The sequence below is a fragment of the Centruroides sculpturatus genome, unplaced genomic scaffold (assembly GCF_000671375.1).
Source record: "Centruroides sculpturatus isolate CEXI.00-Female unplaced genomic scaffold, Cexi_2.0 scaffold568, whole genome shotgun sequence".
Lineage (NCBI taxonomy): Eukaryota > Metazoa > Arthropoda > Arachnida > Scorpiones > Buthidae > Centruroides > Centruroides sculpturatus.
In genome coordinates this window covers 397410-423179 of record NW_019384710.1, presented here as the reverse complement: position 1 = coordinate 423179, position 25770 = coordinate 397410, and the positions used below count along the sequence as shown (strand labels likewise).

At 36.1% G+C, this 25770-nt stretch overlaps 1 protein-coding gene across 1 annotated transcript; it reads right to left on the bottom strand.

The window, feature by feature from the left end:
* Window positions 1–25770, bottom strand: LOC111627784 (fibrillin-2-like). Its single transcript, XM_023371424.1, has 13 exons — window positions 25480–25770; window positions 17250–17362; window positions 15983–16188; window positions 14812–14948; window positions 8079–8191; window positions 6812–7017; window positions 5642–5778; window positions 4069–4222; window positions 3773–3997; window positions 3465–3701; window positions 3271–3399; window positions 2951–3200; window positions 1–1496 (listed from the first exon to the last, which is right to left on the bottom strand). The coding sequence occupies exons 1-13, from the start codon at window positions 25687–25689 to the stop codon at window positions 1409–1411; spliced, it is 2205 nt and encodes a 734-aa protein (XP_023227192.1). The 5' UTR covers window positions 25690–25770; the 3' UTR covers window positions 1–1408.

Below are 25770 nucleotides of genomic sequence, written 5' to 3'. Positions count from 1 at the left end.
TTTGGAAAAATGTCTATTTTATTTCTAACAATTTTATCTTGGTGCATTATTTTATTTAATTTCTAAAAATTTAAGAATACAGTTACATATTATACAAGGGGTTATCTGTGCAAATTGTTCGGATTATAATACATAAGAAAGAAAGTGCACGGCAGAACTACGTTCTATGTATATCGCCAAGGCTTACACTTCAAGAAACAAGTAATAATTTATGTACAGGACCGGCTCTGTGGGCAATGCGATGTCTCGAGCGCCGCACGTGAACGGCAAACGTGAACGTCGAACGTCGAGCGGTGTTCGACGTTCGACGTTCACGTTTGAGAGATGAAAACTTCGGCCGCAACCTCTCTAATGACCCATAAATGTACCTTAAACTTGTTTATATACAGCTAGAAGTGCCGAAGAAGTGATTTCCATTGGCATCAATCGTCAGGGAGAAAGAATGTTACCATCACGATTATATACAGTAACATTTCCGACAATCATACCATTTATCGATCAAATACAGTATAGGCATATTGCAACGTATTTAATGTAATGTATACGTGCCGAAGAACTTGTTAGTGTTTGAAAATTGGATAATCAGAAAGACATTTAAAATTAAAGAACTTCTTTATTTGTCATCATGCCGTTAAAGCTAATTTTTTTTTTAAAAAAAAAGAAAAGATGAAGAATCAAGCGTAATCATATATTTTGATACATCGATCGATGGCACACTTCTAGGCGTATGATAAAAACGTGGACAGTTCGTGTGCGAAGAAGCATTAGTAAGAAATCAATGGACAGAAAGCGTTACACCATTCGAAGTGTGAGCTGAAAAGAATCGTGTTTATATTCGTATAAAATAATACTTCCGTATATATATATATATATATGTATTGTATTATATATTATGTATATAAATCAACCGTAGACCAACGATTACAAAATGGCAAACGATAATTATAATTCACGGCTACATCTAATTAGGGAATAGAAAAATGGCCGCATCGGAAGCCATCTTTAAATCGTAGGCAAACATTCGAGTGACGGATTGTCTAACGTTATTTAACATCTAACTAAGAAATAAATTAAAAAAATAAAAAGCAAAATTTAGAAAAGAATCTAAATCTAGACTCTTCGAGTAAAAATTCTACCACAAAATCCAAGTTTTATCGGTTAAATGTATAATTTAGTTGTTCGTGTTCTGTCTGATCTCTACTCGAAAACACATAAGTTAGTAGCTATGCGACTAGAATGTATTCGGTTAACGAATCGCATTCCGAGACTCGAGTTTTTTTTTTTTTTTTAAAAAAACCTGTAAAAGCAGACAAATGGAGGGACGAGTTTTTTCTGGACTAAGTACATCCGACACACGTGGGCGTGGCTACATCCGGGACCGGACGAAAGCTGGGACGACGAAAAATAGTTAGCCGATGAGAGGAGTTCTGGTTCCGTCACTTCCGTCTTCAAAAGCGCTGCCACGGTGGGTCCACAGAAATTTGACTGGGTCTTCGCTGGGAAAAATCCATCAACGCTTGAGTTTCAAAGTCTACACTTCACTCTCGACACGGCCTTAACACTAGAAAGTTCAACCTACTTCGTTCTTCCCTTTCTTGGGTACCGAGAAGGGGTTCTTCTACTCTGCTCGAATACCCATTTTACCACTTTTAATGCCTCCACATTTGACTGTCGTATAAATTTTGTTACTGTTTTATTTAAAAAGAATAAAATATAAAATAAGAAACACCTGTTTGGTGTTTTATTCGTAAATGGCAGAGATGCACTAAAGATAAACGAATGAACTTTGAACTTTCCAGTGACTAAGACCGTCTCATTTGTCAAGATAATAAAGTATTTAATTACTGTACTAAAGGGAAAAAAAATGTATTAAAAGATTAGTATCAATTAAAGTAGAATATTAATTAAATCTACTTTATTTTCCTGATTTTTTTTTTAATTTTATAAAATATCCCAACTTCCACTTATTCTAAAAATCCTTCTTTTTTTTTTTTAGTCTGTTAATGGATTGTTCATTCGTAATTATGGTAAAGTAAAATGGCCGTAAGAAGAAGAATAGTTTTCATAAAGTCTCCCAGTAAAATTCATCATACTCTTTGTCGTTTATCCTTCGAAAGTCGCGACTGGAAATTCCATTATGACGTCGGCTATTTATTTCCAAAATCCTTATTTAAGCTAGCGATTGGCTGATGTACCAATATCTCTCTTAATCGATCGGAAACATTTTTGTAATCTCGTTTGTCCCCGGGATAATTCTTGTTAATAGCTTCCGCCATTATTGAATTTACAGTCACGAAAATCTCTTCCGGGTCCATTACCTGCATTTGACTTACAACTCCTCGAATTAATAATAATCAATCTAATTATCATTGGCTATAAAATTGTCTCGAACCTTTCCGAACAATTACCAAGTTTCCTCCATTTTTTTTTACTCACAGAAATCCCTCAGTTTACACGAGTAATTGGTTCCACGAAATGGAGCAATGCAAATTTTCTGTGCAACCAATTACTAGAATAGTTTCTAACTATTTCTTTCAAATATACGTATATATAAGCTTTTACTGATAACAGATAACATATTTTTGATGTATAGTCCTTCCAACTTAAGGTGGCAGCTGTCAAACCGGACTAAACCACTTTTACACCACTCGTAGGGAAGAAAGGGGCACCCAAATGCTCCAAAACTGCAATAAAAAAATTAACTATTTGCAGCTAATAAAGCGGTCTCTCCCTACAACTGAATAGAAAATGGTGTAGTCTGCTTTGACAGGTGCCAATGTAAGTATCATTTATTTCCATAAAGTTGATTATTTTAAATTTAAAAAAAAAAAAAAACTTTCGACCGCATTAAAGCGAATTGGCGTAAATGGAAGGATTATTATAATCCCTTACTCGAGAATAAAGAAAATTGAAGAAGTGGTTGCCCGTATTTAACATAAAAACAACTCACAGTTTATATTGATTTTCGTTCCCTTGTCGGCCCAACTTGTTGGTGATGTGCCTGTACGTTTTGTGTACTCTACAATGGCAGGCGGTGACTACTGCCACTACTATCAGACAAGCGCCCGCTAACGTGGCTGCCGCTATGTATATATTATGCAAATGATCCAGTGGCACACTAACTGGTCCCACCGCATCTCCTCCACGATGAACGGACGTGTCCTCGGCAGTACGTGTCAGAGATTGGTCGAGGTATCGTTCTAGAAGATCGACCTGTATATAAATAATGCCGTCGTTGTAAGTAGAAAGAGAATTAAAGATTGTTGTTACCTTCGCAACTGTCTCCAGTATATCCGGGACGGCAAGAACAGAAGAAGGAATCTAAACTTGGCCAACAACTTCCGCCGTTTTGGCACGGATTAGGATAACAAGGATCGTAGTGTTGGGTGCAGCCTGGTACTAAAGATAACATGTAACGCATTCTTTAAATAACTACAAGTCGAAAAGAATTATAACTTAATTACCATTAAAACCGGGATGGCAGATGCAACTGTAATTGTTGCCTCGATCGACGCACTGAGCTGGAGACGGGCACGGGTTAGGCTGACACAGATCCAACTTAATTTGGCAACGTCGTCCTTGATAACCGGGACCGCAATGGCATCTGTAACCGGCGACTAGATCTTCGCAAACACCTCCGTTGATACAGGGACTGGAATCGCATTCGTCGTACTCGAATTCGCAATGATCGCCACCGTATCCTAACAACAAACGAGTGTGCCATAATACCACCAAGACAAAGGATAACTATCGAGTTTTGTCTACGACTTACCGGGTAAACAATAGCATTTGTAAGTTCCCACTCCATCTTCGCACACTCCGTGAACGCAGGGGTTGGAAATGCATTCGTCCATGTTGGTTTCGCAATCTCGTCCCGTGTATCCCGACGGGCATAGGCATTTGTACCAAGTCTGGTTCCCTTGGCACACCCCGTCGTTCAGGCAAGGATTTCGATCGCATTGATTCAGCATCTCTTCGCATTTGGCTCCGCTGTAACCTACAAAACGACTGATTGAAATTTAAATTTCGAAATTTGAGAGAGACGAGGGGTTACAGAAGAGAAATTACCGTGAGGGCACAGACACTGATAGGTGTTTCCGTTTAAACCTTCGGTTATGTCGACGCAAAAGCCACCGTGAAGACACGGATTATCGTAACAACCGTCTCTCTCTTCGCAGTATCTTCCTACGTAACCCGGACAACACTGACACGTGAATACAACCTAAAAAATAAAATTAAAAAGACCTTAATTAAAAAAGTATCGTAACGAAAGGCCCGTAATTTATAATAAATAACTGAAATTTATTTAAACTTTGATATAATTTTATGACCAAACAAATACAGTACAGAGGTTACCAGTTTAAGGCTTGGAACTGCCAGGCCATATGTAAAAAAACTCGAGATTCTAGGCTAAATTTTAGGGCCTCGGTCTTTTAAACTTATTAATATTCGTTACGGGAAAGGGCCTTTTTATTAATTTTATAAACATTTCTAATCGGAACGAATTGTTATATTCCGATTGGAAACACTAAATTTCAACTTACAAATGATACATTTTCTGGTAATTATAAAATTAAATATTTTAATAAGTAATAGACGTGTTATTAATTAAATATCCCGTTAAAGATATTTACTCTCCCTTTTTTTTTTACTTTTTTAATGCATTAAAAGGGTAAAAAATGGAAGCAGAAGTTTTTGTAAAGTGACAGAATTAAATCCTGAACAAAAATAGAAAAAAAATGTTTTCTAAAACAAAGAAAAAAAAAGCATTAAAGATACATTAATTATAAAAGGATTTTCTGAACACAACTTTTACATTTTTTCCGGATCAAGAAACGTCTATCAACATCCCACTCGATCGTGTTAAATACAATTCTTCTCTTCTCCAATCCGTTTCCTCCCCCCCAAAAAAAGAGCATCACCGAGCAAAACATTAAAAAAAATCCATGATAGAACTAAATCGAAACGAATTTAAAGATTTTCTACATCAGAAGATGACATAAATAATTCAAACGGATTAAATTTACAATTAAAATCACAATGGTTAACGAGGATGGGTCTTCCCAACCTTTTCTTTACGTGCGGCTCCTTTCTAGTTTATAAGACGCTCGCGAGCTACTAGTTGCAAGGGGGTGAAGACTCTACGCGAGGGAGGAACTTTACCAGAACTCCCTACAGTTATTTATTCATTATTTATTATAAACACGTAAAAGTAATTTATAATCGTAACCTTCGTTTCGATAATATTAATTAACCTAAAGAAGCACTGGGAGAGGATGATTGACGTAAAACACATATTAACACAGATTTATGTAAATTTTATTAGATTATTATTATAATAATTTAATAAATTTAATGTAATTAATACTAATTAAATATTGTTTTTTTTTTTTACTTCTAAAAAGAGGGATATTTTGGAGACTATTTACATATGCTAAAGGCCTTCTTCTTTCAATAATATACAGTCGACCCCCCTATAAGATATAGATACGTTCCATTCTTTGGAAACAGTAAAAAACACCCTATAAGATATAGGGGGTTTTTTACTGTTTTTTACGGATAACGGTCACAATTTTTTCGTAGTTTTATAGGAACCGTAATTATAGGGGGGTCGACTGTATATATATACACCGGAACTAACCTTAGAGGAATCGATGACACAAGCTCCTATTCCGGAACATACTTCCGCTCCGGGTAAGCGAATACACTCGGAACTACTGAGTGTGACGTTAAGGGTCCAAGAAGCGGTACACTCAATTCCGGGTATCGTCGCTTGAACTGTAAAGAAATTAATTTACATTTTAATAAATTTATATTCTCCAATCTGCACGCGACTATACCAACACTAAATGCAAAAATACCGTGTTTTGCTTAATTACGTATTCATTAGATGCTAAATACGGCGGAGGCACGCTCTTGTTCCCGGACCAAAAAAAAAAAAAATGGTCGAAATTTTTACTATTTTACTACACGAACGAAGCTAATCTGTCTAAAATATTAAAATAAAACGGTTCCTTAATTGTAAATGCATTTTCTAGAATAGAAAATTAAATTATGTCATTTAAAGTGTTTAAATCTTCGCAGTTTAAAGAAAGAAAAACGGGCAAATAAATATGGTGGGCTCGACTTAAACAGAATAAATTGTTTAAGAGCTACAATCAAGAAAAAAAAAAATAGTAGTTCTAATGACTTTAAAAATAGTTTCTGTAGTCATTTATATCTTTTCTTTTTAACTTTCAATTGCTCGGAAAATTCGTTTAAAAAGAAAAAAATGGCAAAAGTAAACAGTAATTTTGCACAATGGAAGCAACACGTGATAAATGGTACTTTTCTTTACGGTAGAGGCGCCGTTCTAAAAGAATAATTATAGAAAAGTTTCATAGATCGTACGGGCTCTGTCACGGGAGAGTCTGCAATTATATAAAGAGGCCTTCGAAAAGATACGTGCCCCCGATCTATCTCGATTTCCGAGAGGCCTTGCATTCATAAAATTAAACGTTACTCTACATCAACGGGTGATTTGGGGTTATAAAGAGCCCTAGACAAGCGCGAACTAGCGAGGGGTCTATTATATACGTCCATATAGTGTAAAACCGTTCACACGACACGCGATCCGTACTGTATTTCGAGTAACTTTAATTAATAAGACTCGAGTGTCGGGGTTCCTAAAAGCGCGAGAACTAGTTAAAGGCCTAGTTACGTACGCTAAATCGTCATCGTTTATATAAGATAATAATCGAGTGGTAAAATTCACTTCACGATTTCAAGTGGATGCATTTTTTTTTACGTCAGGAAAGTAGGAAAGACGAACCTCTTAAGATGTGTATGCCCGGAGGAAGTAATTCCGTGTCGAAGGTGACATTTCCCGGAAGATCGAGAGTCCACTTGGCCAGTGTTTCGGATGGAAGAGGAGAGGAATCGCACAATTCCGATTCGTGTGTCGACACCATGTGAAGAGTAACGGTGACGTTAGTCTCGTTAACGAAATCGCTGTCGAACACCCGATTCACTGACAATCTGTAACGATCGATTCGTCAACGTAACATCATTAAACTTATAACTTTACATTTTCTTTTTTAAGATTAATAAAAACTAAAGTTATTAGCGAAGTTGCAGCCGAAGTTTTCATCTGTAAAACGTGAACGTCGAACGTCGAGCGCCGCTTACTTATAAGCGGCGCTCGACGTTCGACGTTCACGTTTTACAGATGAAAACTTCGGCCGCAACTTCGCTATTGTTATTTATAAAAAGTGAAAGGAGTTTTAAGTGACAAACTTGTACATTTCATCGTGAAGGAAACTTTTTAAATAATGGATATTGTAGACTAATCCCGAAACATTTTACATCTAGTAATTAGTGGGAAGTACTGTACTTCGAGTTGTGATACACGGGATTCATCCAACTTCAGCATTAATTAATTAGATTTAGGAAGGAAAGAAGTATCAACTTCCGACGTGTAATTTATGTCCTCCGTGTTTTAAAAACATTTATTCAATTATTTTTGGACTTAGATTTATATGACGCTTCAAATATTCACGTAAGACATGCAAAATTTGCACATGTTTTTATCACTCCTGTAAGTAGTGTGTTGGTAGACTTGAAGCGACCAATCAGAAGCTACGTATTGTGATTTAAATCCTCGCTTCTGATTAGTCCTTCGACTCACTAAACTGTTGTAGTACTCGTATAGTAAGAATCGACACTTCCAGATGTGTACACGTAGTTTACGAGCTTTATATTGTATTTTTAAAAGCCGGGAAACTTAGTTTCTCAAGTGGCATTCCTTACAAGAAAACAAATTAGAAATTAATTGGAAACACTCTGAATTCCCACTCGACAACAAAGAAGAACGTTGTAATTAACTCCTTTCACTTTCTTACAGTCAATTATAGAACATTATTAATTATAAAACTCATTGTTTACTTATTGTTTTAGATAAGAATACAAAGGATCGATCGTCACTTTTGATTAATTCTCTTTTAATTGTTCTATTCTTCTCGATAAAAGTTTCCACATTTTATACTGTTTGATTATTGTGTATTTAAGAAAATCGAAGGTTTGTAATGAAAAATACCTACACCAGTCCGTCACTTTCTTGTAATTCCACTTTGAGGGGTGGAGATGCGGCATTCTTAAATTCTTCCGTCAGATTCGTCATATGAGGACAGGTGGATTCGAGATGGCAGGCAATCTACAAAATAAAATAATACGTCAGCCGGGTCTTTGATAACATTACTTAAAATATTCAAGAAAAATCCCCAGAATCTTGCGTGATGTAATTAAACACGTTCAAATTGATGACGTTAGTACGACATCAATTTAAATGTCGTTAATTATCTTGTAGTTTGTCATCCTAATTATTGATTTGGTGTAATATTTCTATACCGACAAGAACCGTATTTGAATAATTTAAGGTATTTTTGACACTTTCTTATGTTAAATTATAGATCCGTGACATTAGTTTAGCTCGCCTTCGACGGGATCATTATTTTTCTTGGGGTTAAGATTAACACAAATGGAAACTGGTAGGTTGTGGATTTGTACTTTCTTCACGTGTCTAATACCTAAATTCCCCATAGAAATCCTCCCGGGAGGCACTCTTCTCTTGACAGATCACACACATGTTGCATTGCATTATGCCATCAATGCAATACAACCACTAACGTATCAAGTACGCGGTGATCACGAAATCTTCCCATTATGTTTCATTAGAGCAATGGAATATTTCGAGAAATCAGAAATTGTATTGCCTAGTATCAGTCTAACATGTATCTAACTTAGTGTCAACATGTATCTAACTTAATGCCCGTCCGTTGTCTGGAGAAATAAACGGCCATATATACTAACAGATAATAATTTCGTTATATAAAAATCTCTAATTTACCTGCATAAATTAAGCCGAGTATTCGCAGAACATATCCTTTCTCGATTTAACGCATTTCTACGAGATATTCGATCTTAATTTGCTACGTAAATTGCGACTGTGTTGTTTTTTTATAGCTATTTGTCTTTATAGTATACTTACTAAACACGCATTGCACACTTAAGAGAACGTCATCATTTCTCAATTTGCTCTCGTAAATTTTAGTTATATAGCATATAATAGTAACTTGTATCAGTTCTTCCTTTTAATGACTACTTAAAAATGATAGACCTGAGCAAACAGTTGAGAAAAACTATCATTTCCAGTTAGTTACGGTCTCCTGGAACGATCGACGGAGTGACATCAGATTCGAAAGTTTAAACTCCACCTAAACAGAAATACTAGCTCCTAAAGTAAAATAAAGAAGATATTCGTGTTATCTTGTAAAGAATTTGTCAAAATAAGTAAATAATACAAGTCAAAATAGTTATAAGTTTCGATAAACATAGGTGGATCTACGCCGAATACGAATGATAAAAAAAAAAATCCGAAATATTCCTACGACTATTGGTCGGAAGCGCGATCGTCCGAACGACGATTGGTTAGAAAGACTTAAAGGGGCGGAGACGTTTTTTTAAATATTTGAATCGAAACTTTTCTAGAAAATCGATTTGTTACTTATTAGAGTAACCGAAATCGATGCATACTTCTACATTCCTGTATCAGATCGATATTCGAGAGGTGTTTAGGCCTACTCTTATTGGTCCGTCGATAACACTACAAATCGCATCACGTGTCGAAATTTGTGTCGTTACGTGATCTAAACAACAATGTTTATCCGAGTTAATACGCGGTCTGGTCTACTACGAATCTATCGAACGACGTTGAATACAAACGAAGTAACTTTTCCGTTTACAATCTTCTACAGATTTAGCCTAAATAAAGGTTTATTTTGTGAACGGAAGAAGAACGAAAACACAACTCGAACAAAGAACTAAGTCTCTAATTGGAAAGTGCACGGTAAACTAACAACTACGTGTGGATTTTACGTATAAATCCATACATTATACTCCTATTGTATTCTATATTTACATAATATCCGTCGATGCATAATATAATACCATTCATCGCCTTCACTATCGATTTTTTTTTTTTTCTAGAATGGCGCAAAACTCCGGGAGGATAACTTAAGAGGCATTAAAAAGAAGAAAAAAACAAAAGTTAAGGTTATAAAATACAAGAATAGAAGAACCAGACACCGAAAAACTTTTAAAAATGGCATTTTCTGAAAAAGTGAGTACGAAACACGAGAACAGCAGGAAGAAATGTGGACGAAACGTTTGGGAGAAGGTCGTAAAAGACAGATGCCATAAAATACATACATCAAAAATTATGTGTTCGGGTTGTTACATCGGACGGGACACTCGAACTTCATATCAGTAGAAGGAATAAGGAACGAATGATTACTTCCGAAGCATCACGCTAGAAAAAAGTAAAACCAATGTTGAGAGAAGAAAAATTACATTTTTCCGAAGTGTTTTTAAGTTATTTCATTTTTCAAACGAGAAAAATACTGTATTATAGAATCGAACCTCTGAAAGATGGCCACATCGACGGGAACATAAAAAATGACCGTTGTTTGGGGGTTATTCAACAAGAAACGACGTTACCGAAAAAATGTTCGCCATTTAGAGGTTTCTTTTATTAGAGGTTCGACTGTATATATATTTTTAAATGATCAAAATTGACCTCCAAAATGGTGAGGAATGACACGCTTCGATTCTAGTCCAGTTTTGGTTTATAATTATTTATTTTAAATATAAAAGTGAAAAATATAAGTCAGACATCTCATATTATTTCTCGTCTACGAGAGTATTACGATAATTTTTTAGTGACGCCCTTAGTTACGTTACAGATCGGTTCTCGGTGGTGACGTGGAAGCGTGACGTCCTTCCACCGAATGGAACCGAATTCAATCCTCGTCTTGCTTCTCGTCGAATGCGCCCTCTCAGTAATCCATCGATGAAAATTTTTTTTTGTCGTGTCAAATTGTTTAATTTCTATTAAATGTCTTGTTAAGTTCTATATTTTTCGAGCGATAAATATTAAATTAATTTATTAAAAATTAAAAACGACTTTTATAAATGTTAAAAAATATATATATAATAAATAATTTTAACGTTACTTTCATGTCTTTCCACGACACTCTTGATTAACGACGGTGTTAAGTTTACACTCTTTAAACTTATTTACAGTTTTAACGTCGTTAGCCACGGGGTTTTTACTTATTAATTAATTTTTTTCGAATTATTTTCACTAAATTTGGTATTAAATTTGTTTTGGCAAGTATGAAAATTTATCAAAACAAAAAGAAAGAAATTATAATTGAATTATCAAGATGTAAATTCGATTGAAGTCGCATAAAGGTAAAACGTCACCGGAAACAAGGCCCTTGGGGTCCATTGTTTCAGGATCGATAAATCCGACACCCCCCCAGCTTCCGGTAGATGCCGATACAGTGGGCCTTCCAGGCCCAATTACTAGGTAATTCTTTTCTGATAATCTTTGACCGACCAAGCCCGGGATGGCACTTTTAATACTAATTACGAGGGAGGAGAAGTATTCTTGTACTCAAAACGAAAGTAAATTAGACGAGTAGCGGAGGGAATTCATCATCTGTACATTTTTACACGCATCTAAAGTAGAGTTGAAGAATTTTTGGCATTCATTAATCGTTCTAAACGTAACAGACAACACAATTACGTATAAACGCTTCGGAAGAAGACTCGCAAATCATAAACTCGCCCCCACTAATGCATTGCATGACAGAAGTTGGCAACCATAATGAAGGCCGGTGGCATTTACATTTATCATTTACTTGTTCTTTACTAAATGTTGTGTGCCGCGATGAAGTATCAAAGATGGATTATGCCATTTTGAAAGAAAAATGTTAAATTCATAAGCTATTCGTCAGACGTAGCTTTATCTTCTGGAAGACAGAACAACGGTAATGGAAAGAGGGTTACATCACCGGTCCGACTGAATCGTTTCTACCCTCGATAAAGTTAAAATATGTAAATTAAGCTTTTTAAATTATATATTTTTAAGTAAGAACGATACGAAATCCATCCAACGAGCGCTTACGAGAGAAATCGGAGTGTAAAATCCGACTCTTAATCTAACGAACCGTTTCGATGGCTAGTCGAAAGCTTGTCGTGTTTTCAATAAATGGGTCCGGGTTAGATGTCGGTTGAAAACACATCTTCATCTATCTAACTACGTTGGTGTTCTACGAAACAAAGCAATTACCGGCAAGAAATATGGTCCATAAGTTGCCAAAAACACACGGAAAGGATCCCACGCCATTCTAGAAAAAAAAAAAAAAAACTATTCAAAGTTTGAACCGAAAGAAAGGAGTGTTTCGGTATAATTACTTTGAATTTTACAAGATAACTAATTACAATTCTTTCTGTCTCTGTCTCCTTCCACCCCGCACCTGTTTAATGATGCTTGTTGGTATTTCCCAATTAAAAAAAAAGGGGGGGAATGGGAAATTGTTTCGATTTAGAAAGTAAAACTGATTTGTGTCGCTATCGATCCAATCGGAAGACCGATACACAATGTCTGGTTTGTAAGAAATCGGTCGCCTGTAACTCCTAACACATAAATTGGTTTGGCATGTGAATGTGGACGTAACAAACTTCTCCCGTCCACTCGTACGTATTGTACAAATTGTACAAACTATACGGCAAAGACAGTTTTACGGGCTCTTCCGAGGAGTGTGGATAGTAGATAACGCGGGATGATCGTTTTTCCTTCCTACGAATCGGCGAAGGGGAACCGCGAAGTGTTTTATTTTGGTTTTTTCGGAGGGATTCCGTATCGAAATTTATTTATATTTTCGGCGTCGACGGTACAAAGACCCCGGATCGACCTTTGTTTATGCGTGGCGTCGAGCGTAGAAAATCGATAGAAGTCGATGCGAGAAGAAGAGTCGCCTCCGAGCCAATCGCCTTTTCGCCTTTTGGAGTGTTGCCAACTTAGAAGATTCGATAAACAGAATTTGCACTTCAAAGTATCGTCGATAACCATCGTAATTACCCATAATGTACTTCGATTGTAAAAGGAATTCCTCGAATTAACGCATTTAGAGCCGTAGAAGATGGAGGTAAAAGCGAGAGTCGATACTTATCAGTAAACACGCCAACGAGTATCGACGGACGTCGATCGAATCCGAAATACGATCGCGATACCGGAAGGGAGAGAGCATCGATTACGTCATCGATCTAAGTCGGGAGCATTTGCTAACACCGTAAATAAAGCTCGGCATTGTGACGTTTAACGGGTCGAATGTCCGACTGCCGTCTCTTCCATCTCGGGGAGGGGGGGTTAGTTCGTTCGACGTCGCAAGTAATTACCTCATTCGCCACCCGTTTATACGTATAAGAAGTGGTATATATATATATATATATAGCGTAGGACGTATCTCGTTTTAAATAAATTTGTAAGCTAAACACGCGTTAGAGACTTACTTTAGTGTTTTTTTTTTTTTTTCACGTATAAGAAGAGCAACTTAAGTCTCTATCGGTTTTTATTATTTATAAATTTTCCGGTTTATAAATTATTCAGATGGGATATTTTTGGAAATCGCTCATAATCGAGTATCCGATATAAATTTCTTCCTGTTTCTTTACGTAACCCGAGTACTTTAAACGTATAAACTTACGGAAAATCCAACGATGAAGATACACAACCGAATTTTTTATGAAAATTTCGAGGTTTTATTTGAAAAACTGAGTCTTTTCAATGATTTTCGTTCCTCCCTCCCTCCAAACCGAGCAGTTCGAACTGTTTAAAAAGTAATTTTTTAGAAAATATTTTTTAAAAAAAAACACTTATAACGAGTGTTCGATATAATATNTTTACTCTCCCTTTTTTTTTTACTTTTTTAATGCATTAAAAGGGTAAAAAATGGAAGCAGAAGTTTTTGTAAAGTGACAGAATTAAATCCTGAACAAAAATAGAAAAAAAATGTTTTCTAAAACAAAGAAAAAAAAAGCATTAAAGATACATTAATTATAAAAGGATTTTCTGAACACAACTTTTACATTTTTTCCGGATCAAGAAACGTCTATCAACATCCCACTCGATCGTGTTAAATACAATTCTTCTCTTCTCCAATCCGTTTCCTCCCCCCCAAAAAAAGAGCATCACCGAGCAAAACATTAAAAAAAATCCATGATAGAACTAAATCGAAACGAATTTAAAGATTTTCTACATCAGAAGATGACATAAATAATTCAAACGGATTAAATTTACAATTAAAATCACAATGGTTAACGAGGATGGGTCTTCCCAACCTTTTCTTTACGTGCGGCTCCTTTCTAGTTTATAAGACGCTCGCGAGCTACTAGTTGCAAGGGGGTGAAGACTCTACGCGAGGGAGGAACTTTACCAGAACTCCCTACAGTTATTTATTCATTATTTATTATAAACACGTAAAAGTAATTTATAATCGTAACCTTCGTTTCGATAATATTAATTAACCTAAAGAAGCACTGGGAGAGGATGATTGACGTAAAACACATATTAACACAGATTTATGTAAATTTTATTAGATTATTATTATAATAATTTAATAAATTTAATGTAATTAATACTAATTAAATATTGTTTTTTTTTTTTACTTCTAAAAAGAGGGATATTTTGGAGACTATTTACATATGCTAAAGGCCTTCTTCTTTCAATAATATACAGTCGACACCCCTATAAGATATAGATACGTTCCATTCTTTGGAAACAGTAAAAAACATCCTATAAGATATAGGGGGTTTTTTACTGTTTTTTACGGATACCGGTCACAATTTTTTCGTAGTTTTATAGGAATCGTAATTATAGGGACCGTAATTATAGGGGGGTCGACTGTATATATATACACCGGAACTAACCTTAGAGGAATCGATGACACAAGCTCCTATTCCGGAACATACTTCCGCTCCGGGTAAGCGAATACACTCGGAACTACTGAGTGTGACGTTAAGGGTCCAAGAAGCGGTACACTCAATTCCGGGTATCGTCGCTTGAACTGTAAAGAAATTAATTTACATTTTAATAAATTTATATTCTCCAATCTGCACGCGACTATACCAACACTAAATGCAAAAATACCGTGTTTTGCTTAATTACGTATTCATTAGATGCTAAATACGGCGGAGGCACGCTCTTGTTCCCGGACCAAAAAAAAAAAAAATGGTCGAAATTTTTACTATTTTACTACACGAACGAAGCTAATCTGTCTAAAATATTAAAATAAAACGGTTCCTTAATTGTAAATGCATTTTCTAGAATAGAAAATTAAATTATGTCATTTAAAGTGTTTAAATCTTCGCAGTTTAAAGAAAGAAAAACGGGCAAATAAATATGGTGGGCTCGACTTAAACAGAATAAATTGTTTAAGAGCTACAATCAAGAAAAAAAAAAATAGTAGTTCTAATGACTTTAAAAATAGTTTCTGTAGTCATTTATATCTTTTCTTTTTAACTTTCAATTGCTCGGAAAATTCGTTTAAAAAGAAAAAAATGGCAAAAGTAAACAGTAATTTTGCACAATGGAAGCAACACGTGATAAATGGTACTTTTCTTTACGGTAGAGGCGCCGTTCTAAAAGAATAATTATAGAAAAGTTTCATAGATCGTACGGGCTCTGTCACGGGAGAGTCTGCAATTATATAAAGAGGCCTTCGAAAAGATACGTGCCCCCGATCTATCTCGATTTCCGAGAGGCCTTGCATTCATAAAATTAAACGTTACTCTACATCAACGGGTGATTTGGGGTTATAAAGAGCCCTAGACAAGCGCGAACTAGCGAGGGGTCTATTATATACGTCCATATAGTGTAAAACCGTTCACACGACACGCGATCCGTACTGTATTTCGAGTAACTTTAATTAATAAGACTCGAGTGTCGGGGTTCCTAAAAGCGTGAGAACTAGTTAAAGGCCTAGTTACGTACGCTAAATCGTCATCGTTTATATAAGATAATAATCGAGTGGTAAAATTCACTTCACGATTTCAAGTGGATGCATTTTTTTTTTACGTCAGGAAAGTAGGAAAGACGAACCTCTTAAGATGTGTATGCCCGGAGGAAGTAATTCCGTGTCGAAGGTGACGTTTCCCGGAAGATCGAGAGTCCACTTGGCCAGTGTTTCGGATGGAAGAGGAGAGGAATCGCACAATTCCGATTCGTGCGTCGACACCATGTGAAGAGTAACGGTGACGTTAGTCTCGTTAACGAAATCGCTGTCGAACACCCGATTCACTGACAATCTGTAACGATCGATTCGTCAACGTAACATCATTAAACTTATAACTTTACATTTTCTTTTTTAAGATTAATAAAAACTAAAGTTATTAGCGAAGTTGCAGCCGAAGTTTTCATCTGTAAAACGTGAACGTCGAACGTCGAGCGCCGCTTACTTATAAGCGGCGCTCGACGTTCGACGTTCACGTTTTACAGATGAAAACTTCGGCCGCAACTTCGCTATTGTTATTTATAAAAAGTGAAAGGAGTTTTAAGTGACAAACTTGTACATTTCATCGTGAAGGAAACTTTTTAAATAATGGATATTGTAGACTAATCCCGAAACATTTTACATCTAGTAATTAGTGGGAAGTACTGTACTTCGAGTTGTGATACACGGGATTCATCCAACTTCAGCATTAATTAATTAGATTTAGGAAGGAAAGAAGTATCAACTTCCGACGTGTAATTTATGTCCTCCGTGTTTTAAAAACATTTATTCAATTATTTTTGGACTTAGATTTATAGGACGCTTCAAATATTCACGTAAGACATGCAAAATTTGCACATGTTTTTATCACTCCTGTAAGTAGTGTGTTGACAGACTAGAAGCGACCAATCAGAAGCTACGTATTGTGATTTAAATCCTCGCTTCTGATTAGTCCGTCGACTCACGAAACTGTTGTAGTACTCGTATAGTAAGAATCGACACTTCCAGATGTGTACACGTAGTTTACGAGCTTTATATTGTATTTTTAAAAGCCGGGAAACTTAGTTTCTCAAGTGGCATTCCTTACAAGAAAACAAATTAGAAATTAATTGGAAACACTCTGAATTCCCACTCGACAACAAAGAAGAACGTTGTAATTAACTCCTTTCACTTTCTTACAGTCAATTATAGAACATTATTAATTATAAAACTCATTGTTTACTTATTGTTTTAGATAAGAATACAAAGGATCGATCGTCACTTTTGATTAATTCTCTTTTAATTGTTCTATTCTTCTCGATAAAAGTTTCCACATTTTATACTGTTTGATTATTGTGTATTTAAGAAAATCGAAGGTTTGTAATGAAAAATACCTACACCAGTCCGTCACTTTCTTGTAATTCCACTTTGAGGGGTGGAGATGCGGCATTCTTAAATTCTTCCGTCAGATTCGTCATATGAGGACAAGTGGATTCGAGATGGCAGGCAATCTACAAAATAAAATAATACGTCAGCCGGGTCTTTGATAACATTACTTAAAATATTCAAGAAAAATCCCCAGAATCTTGCGTGATGTAATTAAACACGTTCAAATTGATGACGTTAGTACGACATCAATTTAAATGTCGTTAATTATCTTGTAGTTTGTCATCCTAATTATTGATTTGGTGTAATATTTCTATACCGACAAGAACCGTATTTGAATAATTTAAGGTATTTTTGACACTTTCTTATGTTAAATTATAGATCCGTGACATTAGTTTAGCTCGCCTTCGACGGGATCATTATTTTTCTTGGGGTTAAGATTAACACAAATGGAAACTGGTAGGTTGTGGATTTGTACTTTCTTCACGTGTCTAATACCTAAATTCCCCATAGAAATCCTCCCGGGAGGCACTCTTCTCTTGACAGATCACACACATGTTGCATTGCATTATGCCATCAATGCAATACAACCACTAACGTATCAAGTACGCGGTGATCACGAAATCTTCCCATTATGTTTCATTAGAGCAATGGAATATTTCGAGAAATCAGAAATTGTATTGCCTAGTATCAGTCTAACATGTATCTAACTTAGTGTCAACATGTATCTAACTTAATGCCCGTCCGTTGTCTGGAGAAATAAACGGCCATATATACTAACAGATAATAATTTCGTTATATAAAAATCTCTAATTTACCTGCATAAATTAAGCCGAGTATTCGCAGAACATATCCTTTCTCGATTTAACGCATTTCTACGAGATATTCGATCTTAATTTGCTACGTAAATTGCGACTGTGTTGTTTTTTTATAGCTATTTGTCTTTATAGTATACTTACTAAACACGCATTGCACACTTAAGAGAACGTCATCATTTCTCAATTTGCTCTCGTAAATTTTAGTTATATAGCATATAATAGTAACTTGTATCAGTTCTTCCTTTTAATGACTACTTAAAAATGATAGACCTGAGCAAACAGTTGAGAAAAACTATCATTTCCAGTTAGTTACGGTCTCCTGGAACGATCGACGGAGTGACATCAGATTCGAAAGTTTAAACTCCACCTAAACAGAAATACTAGCTCCTAAAGTAAAATAAAGAAGATATTCGTGTTATCTTGTAAAGAATTTGTCAAAATAAGTAAATAATACAAGTCAAAATAGTTATAAGTTTCGATAAACATAGGTGGATCTACGCCGAATACGAATGATAAAAAAAAAAATCCGAAATATTCCTACGACTATTGGTCGGAAGCGCGATCGTCCGAACGACGATTGGTTAGAAAGACTTAAAGGGGCGGAGACGTTTTTTTAAATATTTGAATCGAAACTTTTCTAGAAAATCGATTTGTTACTTATTAGAGTAACCGAAATCGATGCATACTTCTACATTCCTGTATCAGATCGATATTCGAGAGGTGTTTAGGCCTACTCTTATTGGTCCGTCGATAACACTACAAATCGCATCACGTGTCGAAATTTGTGTCGTTACGTGATCTAAACAACAATGTTTATCCGAGTTAATACGCGGTCTGGTCTACTACGAATCTATCGAACGACGTTGAATACAAACGAAGTAACTTTTCCGTTTACAATCTTCTACAGATTTAGCCTAAATAAAGGTTTATTTTGTGAACGGAAGAAGAACGAAAACACAACTCGAACAAAGAACTAAGTCTCTAATTGGAAAGTGCACGGTAAACTAACAACTACGTGTGGATTTTACGTATAAATCCATACATTATACTCCTATTGTATTCTATATTTACATAATATCCGTCGATGCATAATATAATACCATTCATCGCCTTCACTATCGATTTTTTTTTTTTTCTAGAATGGCGCAAAACTCCGGGAGGATAACTTAAGAGGCATTAAAAAGAAGAAAAAAACAAAAGTTAAGGTTATAAAATACAAGAATAGAAGAACCAGACACCGAAAAACTTTTAAAAATGGCATTTTCTGAAAAAGTGAGTACGAAACACGAGAACAGCAGGAAGAAATGTGGACGAAACGTTTGGGAGAAGGTCGTAAAAGACAGATGCCATAAAATACATACATCAAAAATTATGTGTTCGGGTTGTTACATCGGACGGGACACTCGAACTTCATATCAGTAGAAGGAATAAGGAACGAATGATTACTTCCGAAGCATCACGCTAGAAAAAAGTAAAACCAATGTTGAGAGAAGAAAAATTACATTTTTCCGAAGTGTTTTTAAGTTATTTCATTTTTCAAACGAGAAAAATACTGTATTATAGAATCGAACCTCTGAAAGATGGCCACATCGACGGGAACATAAAAAATGACCGTTGTTTGGGGGTTATTCAACAAGAAACGACGTTACCGAAAAAATGTTCGCCATTTAGAGGTTTCTTTTATTAGAGGTTCGACTGTATATATATTTTTAAATGATCAAAATTGACCTCCAAAATGGTGAGGAATGACACGCTTCGATTCTAGTCCAGTTTTGGTTTATAATTATTTATTTTAAATATAAAAGTGAAAAATATAAGTCAGACATCTCATATTATTTCTCGTCTACGAGAGTATTACGATAATTTTTTAGTGACGCCCTTAGTTACGTTACAGATCGGTTCTCGGTGGTGACGTGGAAGCGTGACGTCCTTCCACCGAATGGAACCGAATTCAATCCTCGTCTTGCTTCTCGTCGAATGCGCCCTCTCAGTAATCCATCGATGAAAATTTTTTTTTGTCGTGTCAAATTGTTTAATTTCTATTAAATGTCTTGTTAAGTTCTATATTTTTCGAGCGATAAATATTAAATTAATTTATTAAAAATTAAAAACGACTTTTATAAATGTTAAAAAATATATATATAATAAATAATTTTAACGTTACTTTCATGTCTTTCCACGACACTCTTGATTAACGACGGTGTTAAGTTTACACTCTTTAAACTTATTTACAGTTTTAACGTCGTTAGCCACGGGGTTTTTACTTATTAATTAATTTTTTTCGAATTATTTTCACTAAATTTGGTATTAAATTTGTTTTGGCAAGTATGAAAATTTATCAAAACAAAAAGAAAGAAATTATAATTGAATTATCAAGATGTAAATTCGATTGAAGTCGCATAAAGGTAAAACGTCACCGGAAACAAGGCCCTTGGGGTCCATTGTTTCAGGATCGATAAATCCGACACCCCCCCAGCTTCCGGTAGATGCCGATACAGTGGGCCTTCCAGGCCCAATTACTAGGTAATTCTTTTCTGATAATCTTTGACCGACCAAGCCCGGGATGGCACTTTTAATACTAATTACGAGGGAGGAGAAGTATTCTTGTACTCAAAACGAAAGTAAATTAGACGAGTAGCGGAGGGAATTCATCATCTGTACATTTTTACACGCATCTAAAGTAGAGTTGAAGAATTTTTGGCATTCATTAATCGTTCTAAACGTAACAGACAACACAATTACGTATAAACGCTTCGGAAGAAGACTCGCAAATCATAAACTCGCCCCCACTAATGCATTGCATGACAGAAGTTGGCAACCATAATGAAGGCCGGTGGCATTTACATTTATCATTTACTTGTTCTTTACTAAATGTTGTGTGCCGCGATGAAGTATCAAAGATGGATTATGCCATTTTGAAAGAAAAATGTTAAATTCATAAGCTATTCGTCAGACGTAGCTTTATCTTCTGGAAGACAGAACAACGGTAATGGAAAGAGGGTTACATCACCGGTCCGACTGAATCGTTTCTACCCTCGATAAAGTTAAAATATGTAAATTAAGCTTTTTAAATTATATATTTTTAAGTAAGAACGATACGAAATCCATCCAACGAGCGCTTACGAGAGAAATCGGAGTGTAAAATCCGACTCTTAATCTAACGAACCGTTTCGATGGCTAGTCGAAAGCTTGTCGTGTTTTCAATAAATGGGTCCGGGTTAGATGTCGGTTGAAAACACATCTTCATCTATCTAACTACGTTGGTGTTCTACGAAACAAAGCAATTACCGGCAAGAAATATGGTCCATAAGTTGCCAAAAACACACGGAAAGGATCCCACGCCATTCTAGAAAAAAAAAAAAAAAACTATTCAAAGTTTGAACCGAAAGAAAGGAGTGTTTCGGTATAATTACTTTGAATTTTACAAGATAACTAATTACAATTCTTTCTGTCTCTGTCTCCTTCCACCCCGCACCTGTTTAATGATGCTTGTTGGTATTTCCCAATTAAAAAAAAAAGGGGGGAATGGGAAATTGTTTCGATTTAGAAAGTAAAACTGATTTGTGTCGCTATCGATCCAATCGGAAGACCGATACACAATGTCTGGTTTGTAAGAAATCGGTCGCCTGTAACTCCTAACACATAAATTGGTTTGGCATGTGAATGTGGACGTAACAAACTTCTCCCGTCCACTCGTACGTATTGTACAAATTGTACAAACTATACGGCAAAGACAGTTTTACGGGCTCTTCCGAGGAGTGTGGATAGTAGATAACGCGGGATGATCGTTTTTCCTTCCTACGAATCGGCGAAGGGGAACCGAGAAGTGTTTTATTTTGGTTTTTTCGGAGGGATTCCGTATCGAAATTTATTTATATTTTCGGCGTCGACGGTACAAAGACCCCGGATCGACCTTTGTTTATGCGTGGCGTCGAGCGTAGAAAATCGATAGAAGTCGATGCGAGAAGAAGAGTCGCCTCCGAGCCAATCGCCTTTTCGCCTTTTGGAGTGTTGCCAACTTAGAAGATTCGATAAACAGAATTTGCACTTCAAAGTATCGTCGATAACCATCGTAATTACCCATAATGTACTTCGATTGTAAAAGGAATTCCTCGAATTAACGCATTTAGAGCCGTAGAAGATGGAGGTAAAAGCGAGAGTCGATACTTATCAGTAAACACGCCAACGAGTATCGACGGACGTCGATCGAATCCGAAATACGATCGCGATACCGGAAGGGAGAGAGCATCGATTACGTCATCGATCTAAGTCGGGAGCATTTGCTAACACCGTAAATAAAGCTCGGCATTGTGACGTTTAACGGGTCGAATGTCCGACTGCCGTCTCTTCCATCTCGGGGAGGGGGGGTTAGTTCGTTCGACGTCGCAAGTAATTACCTCATTCGCCACCCGTTTATACGTATAAGAAGTGGTATATATATATATATATATAGCGTAGGACGTATCTCGTTTTAAATAAATTTGTAAGCTAAACACGCGTTAGAGACTTACTTTAGTGTTTTTTTTTTTTTTTTTCACGTATAAGAAGAGCAACTTAAGTCTCTATCGGTTTTTATTATTTATAAATTTTCCGGTTTATAAATTATTCAGATGGGATATTTTTGGAAATCGCTCATAATCGAGTATCCGATATAAATTTCTTCCTGTTTCTTTACGTAACCCGAGTACTTTAAACGTATAAACTTACGGAAAATCCAACGATGAAGATACACAACCGAATTTTTTATGAAAATTTCGAGGTTTTATTTGAAAAACTGAGTCTTTTCAATGATTTTCGTTCCTCCCTCCCTCCAAACCGAGCAGTTCGAACTGTTTAAAAAGTAATTTTTTAGAAAATATTTTTTAAAAAAAAACACTTATAACGAGTGTTCGATATAATATTTTAGTGAGAAATTGAAAATTTTTCTATTACATTTCACATTTATTTTAAGAAACGGCCCCGAATTTGACGTAAATTTGACTTCAAATTAAAATTTCAAAATTGTAATTTAAGTCAGGAATTTTTTTTATTTTTTTTTTATTTTTAGAAAACTTATATTTGTCATCCGTAATAAAAAAAAATACATAGAAAGTTCTTTTTTTTTCTAATAAAAGTCCAAAAGTTGGGCACTCTTCCAGAGAATCGTTCCTTCCATTCTAAGAATGCCAACTTTTCTAAAAGTTGGATTTTTACAAGACATCGATGAATATAAATTAAATAACTAATTTTAAATTCGAAAAAAGTAACTAGTTAGTTACTTTCTTCAACAGAAAAAACACTATAAATCCAGGTAATTCAGAAATTCAGAAATCCTCCTCCTCCTCCAAGAGGTAACACTGGAGGAATAGAGTTTGCCAGCTCTTTCCGAAGGTTAAACTTTAAATTAAACCGTTCGAGTATACTTAATTAGGTATAAATTCTATCTCTGTACTCATTCTACGCCATTAGAATTCAGAAAACAAGAGTAAAACCACCGAAACAACGCGCTTAATCCATACAAAGTCGTTAAACTCCGTAGACTAAACCATGCGAAATGATTAGTTTTTTTTTTTGCTCTTTGATGGTTTTTTCCGAACTCGCTGCCATTTTTTTTTTTTAAATTTTAGCGATTTATTGCTGAGAAAACTCGAAAAAAACATGGTGAAATTCGATTGCGTAAGCGTTACGCAACTCGGAATTGGGCGTTTCGAATCGTTGCAAAGCGATGGCGTGCTCGATAGTCGATGTCCATGAATTATATACGAAGTTTAATCCATTGTCCTACTTACCCTAACACACTAACCTAAAGCATTCGTTTAGTATTTATAGACGATCGAACTGACATTCGCCATTTGTCATTTCTTACAGACATATATTAGTGTAGATTTCCAATTTATAAATCCGGATTATGGCCACGAAAGCCGCTTTGTAACGAGACGTAACCCCCCCTCTAATGGTTAACAAACGAAAGTTTTCGATCCTTCTAATACTTAATTAATAATCGATTCCAAAGTTAATCGAGTTTAATTAATTAATTCTCTAATTTCTCTCGCACCCTGTACTAATCTGCGAAGTTTACCGCAAGTATCGACCCCTCCGGAGCCCATTTTTTTTTTTTTAATTAAGAAGAGAAATATTTATGTTTAGAGTTGTGTAATTTAAGCTTCTTCTTTTTTGGGGGGTGGTTGTTAAGTGGAGAAAGAGAGAGAGGAAAATAATTTAATTTGATGACGCTTTTTAATTAACCCGTGTAATTTCGTCGCTACGGGAGAGGTGGAAAACACCAGAAAAACTAATTCGAGGATAAAAAGGTCGAAGTAATTACACTTTACGTGTTAAGTAGTGTTATTATCGAAGTCAATTATTGAACAGAAACAAAAGAACTCGAGGAATTTCTAGTGTTTAATGAGACATTTGCATGACAATACTCCTATACAAACAAAAACACGGGATAAAAATTTGCCACGCTAATTCGTCCACGCCGGGCACTAAATCGTAAATTTCACTTCCAATTATCTAAATATTATAAAACTATATAACGATCCCTACGAATAAGAGCCGAAAATAGGGACGGAGCGCTTCGCTTTATTCATTTTTTTTTTTTTTTCGCACATAATGGGGTCATATCGGAGGGTGGTAATATCGCAAACTGGAGGAAACAGACGATGCTAGACCAAGACACACGATACGTTCTTTCCAGCGACCGCATTAAATTCCACGACCTCCGGATCGATAAACCGTTCTCTCTATATACAAACGTATCCCCGCTTTGGAATTCTTTGAATAGACATCTTTGTTTTTGTCACTCTTGCCATTTGTTCGGCACGCGCATCTTCTACTACTCCCTTCCTCGCTCTCCAAACACTCGCGGTTTCTGCACGTCCTATAGAAAGTGTTCTTTATAAAAATCCCAACCTTTTAACACGGCCACTGTTATTTGCAGTGTAAATAATGGGGAAGCGTTAAGAGATTTTACGCCCCTCTAACGCAAATTTCTAACGTTGACAGTTTGGCGGAAACGAATTAAAATGTGCAAGAATTTGTACTCCGATTAACCCCGTTGTAAATCCCTCCTCGTTTTAACGTTATCGACACTTTGCTCGATTTTTCCGGTGGAAAATAATGGATCGGTCCGTACTTTACTCTTCTAAAATTAAACGGATGGTAACGATCCGTCACACGAAGTTATCTCGAGAACGGCCGGTGTTACGTTTAAACGCGCGAATTATAATTTAACCAGAAGGGTGCCGAACTTCTGTCTCCTCGCGCTACGCGCTGGAGGTGTCGTAAAGGTTTACGCGCGTAATCGATCGAGAAGAGAATTCTTCGCCGAATGATCCCGGGGTGTAAGTACGCGTTACGACCGCATTGCGCGAGACGTCGCGTGTCCGATACGGGAATTTGCGTATCCCGGAAGTGACGTAGTGCCCGGAAACGGTACTTACGTTTCCGAGGTTCAAATCGGTGCGAACGCCTCGAGGATCTTCCCTCCAAAGACGTTGGTCGGGATCGAGAGGGGGATCGGAACAATTCGAGGGGCTCCGAATTTGGACGACATCGCCGAGGGGCGAAAGAGGAGCCACCCATCGACAGTCGACGCGACTCGAAAAGATAATCACGAGGAAAACTAAGTTACGTATTCCTACGGAAGTCATGACGAAGAAAATTACGGAACGACGAGTTCCAGCGGCATCCCGACTTTTGGAGGATCGGATAGAGGGCGCCGTCCAGAAAAT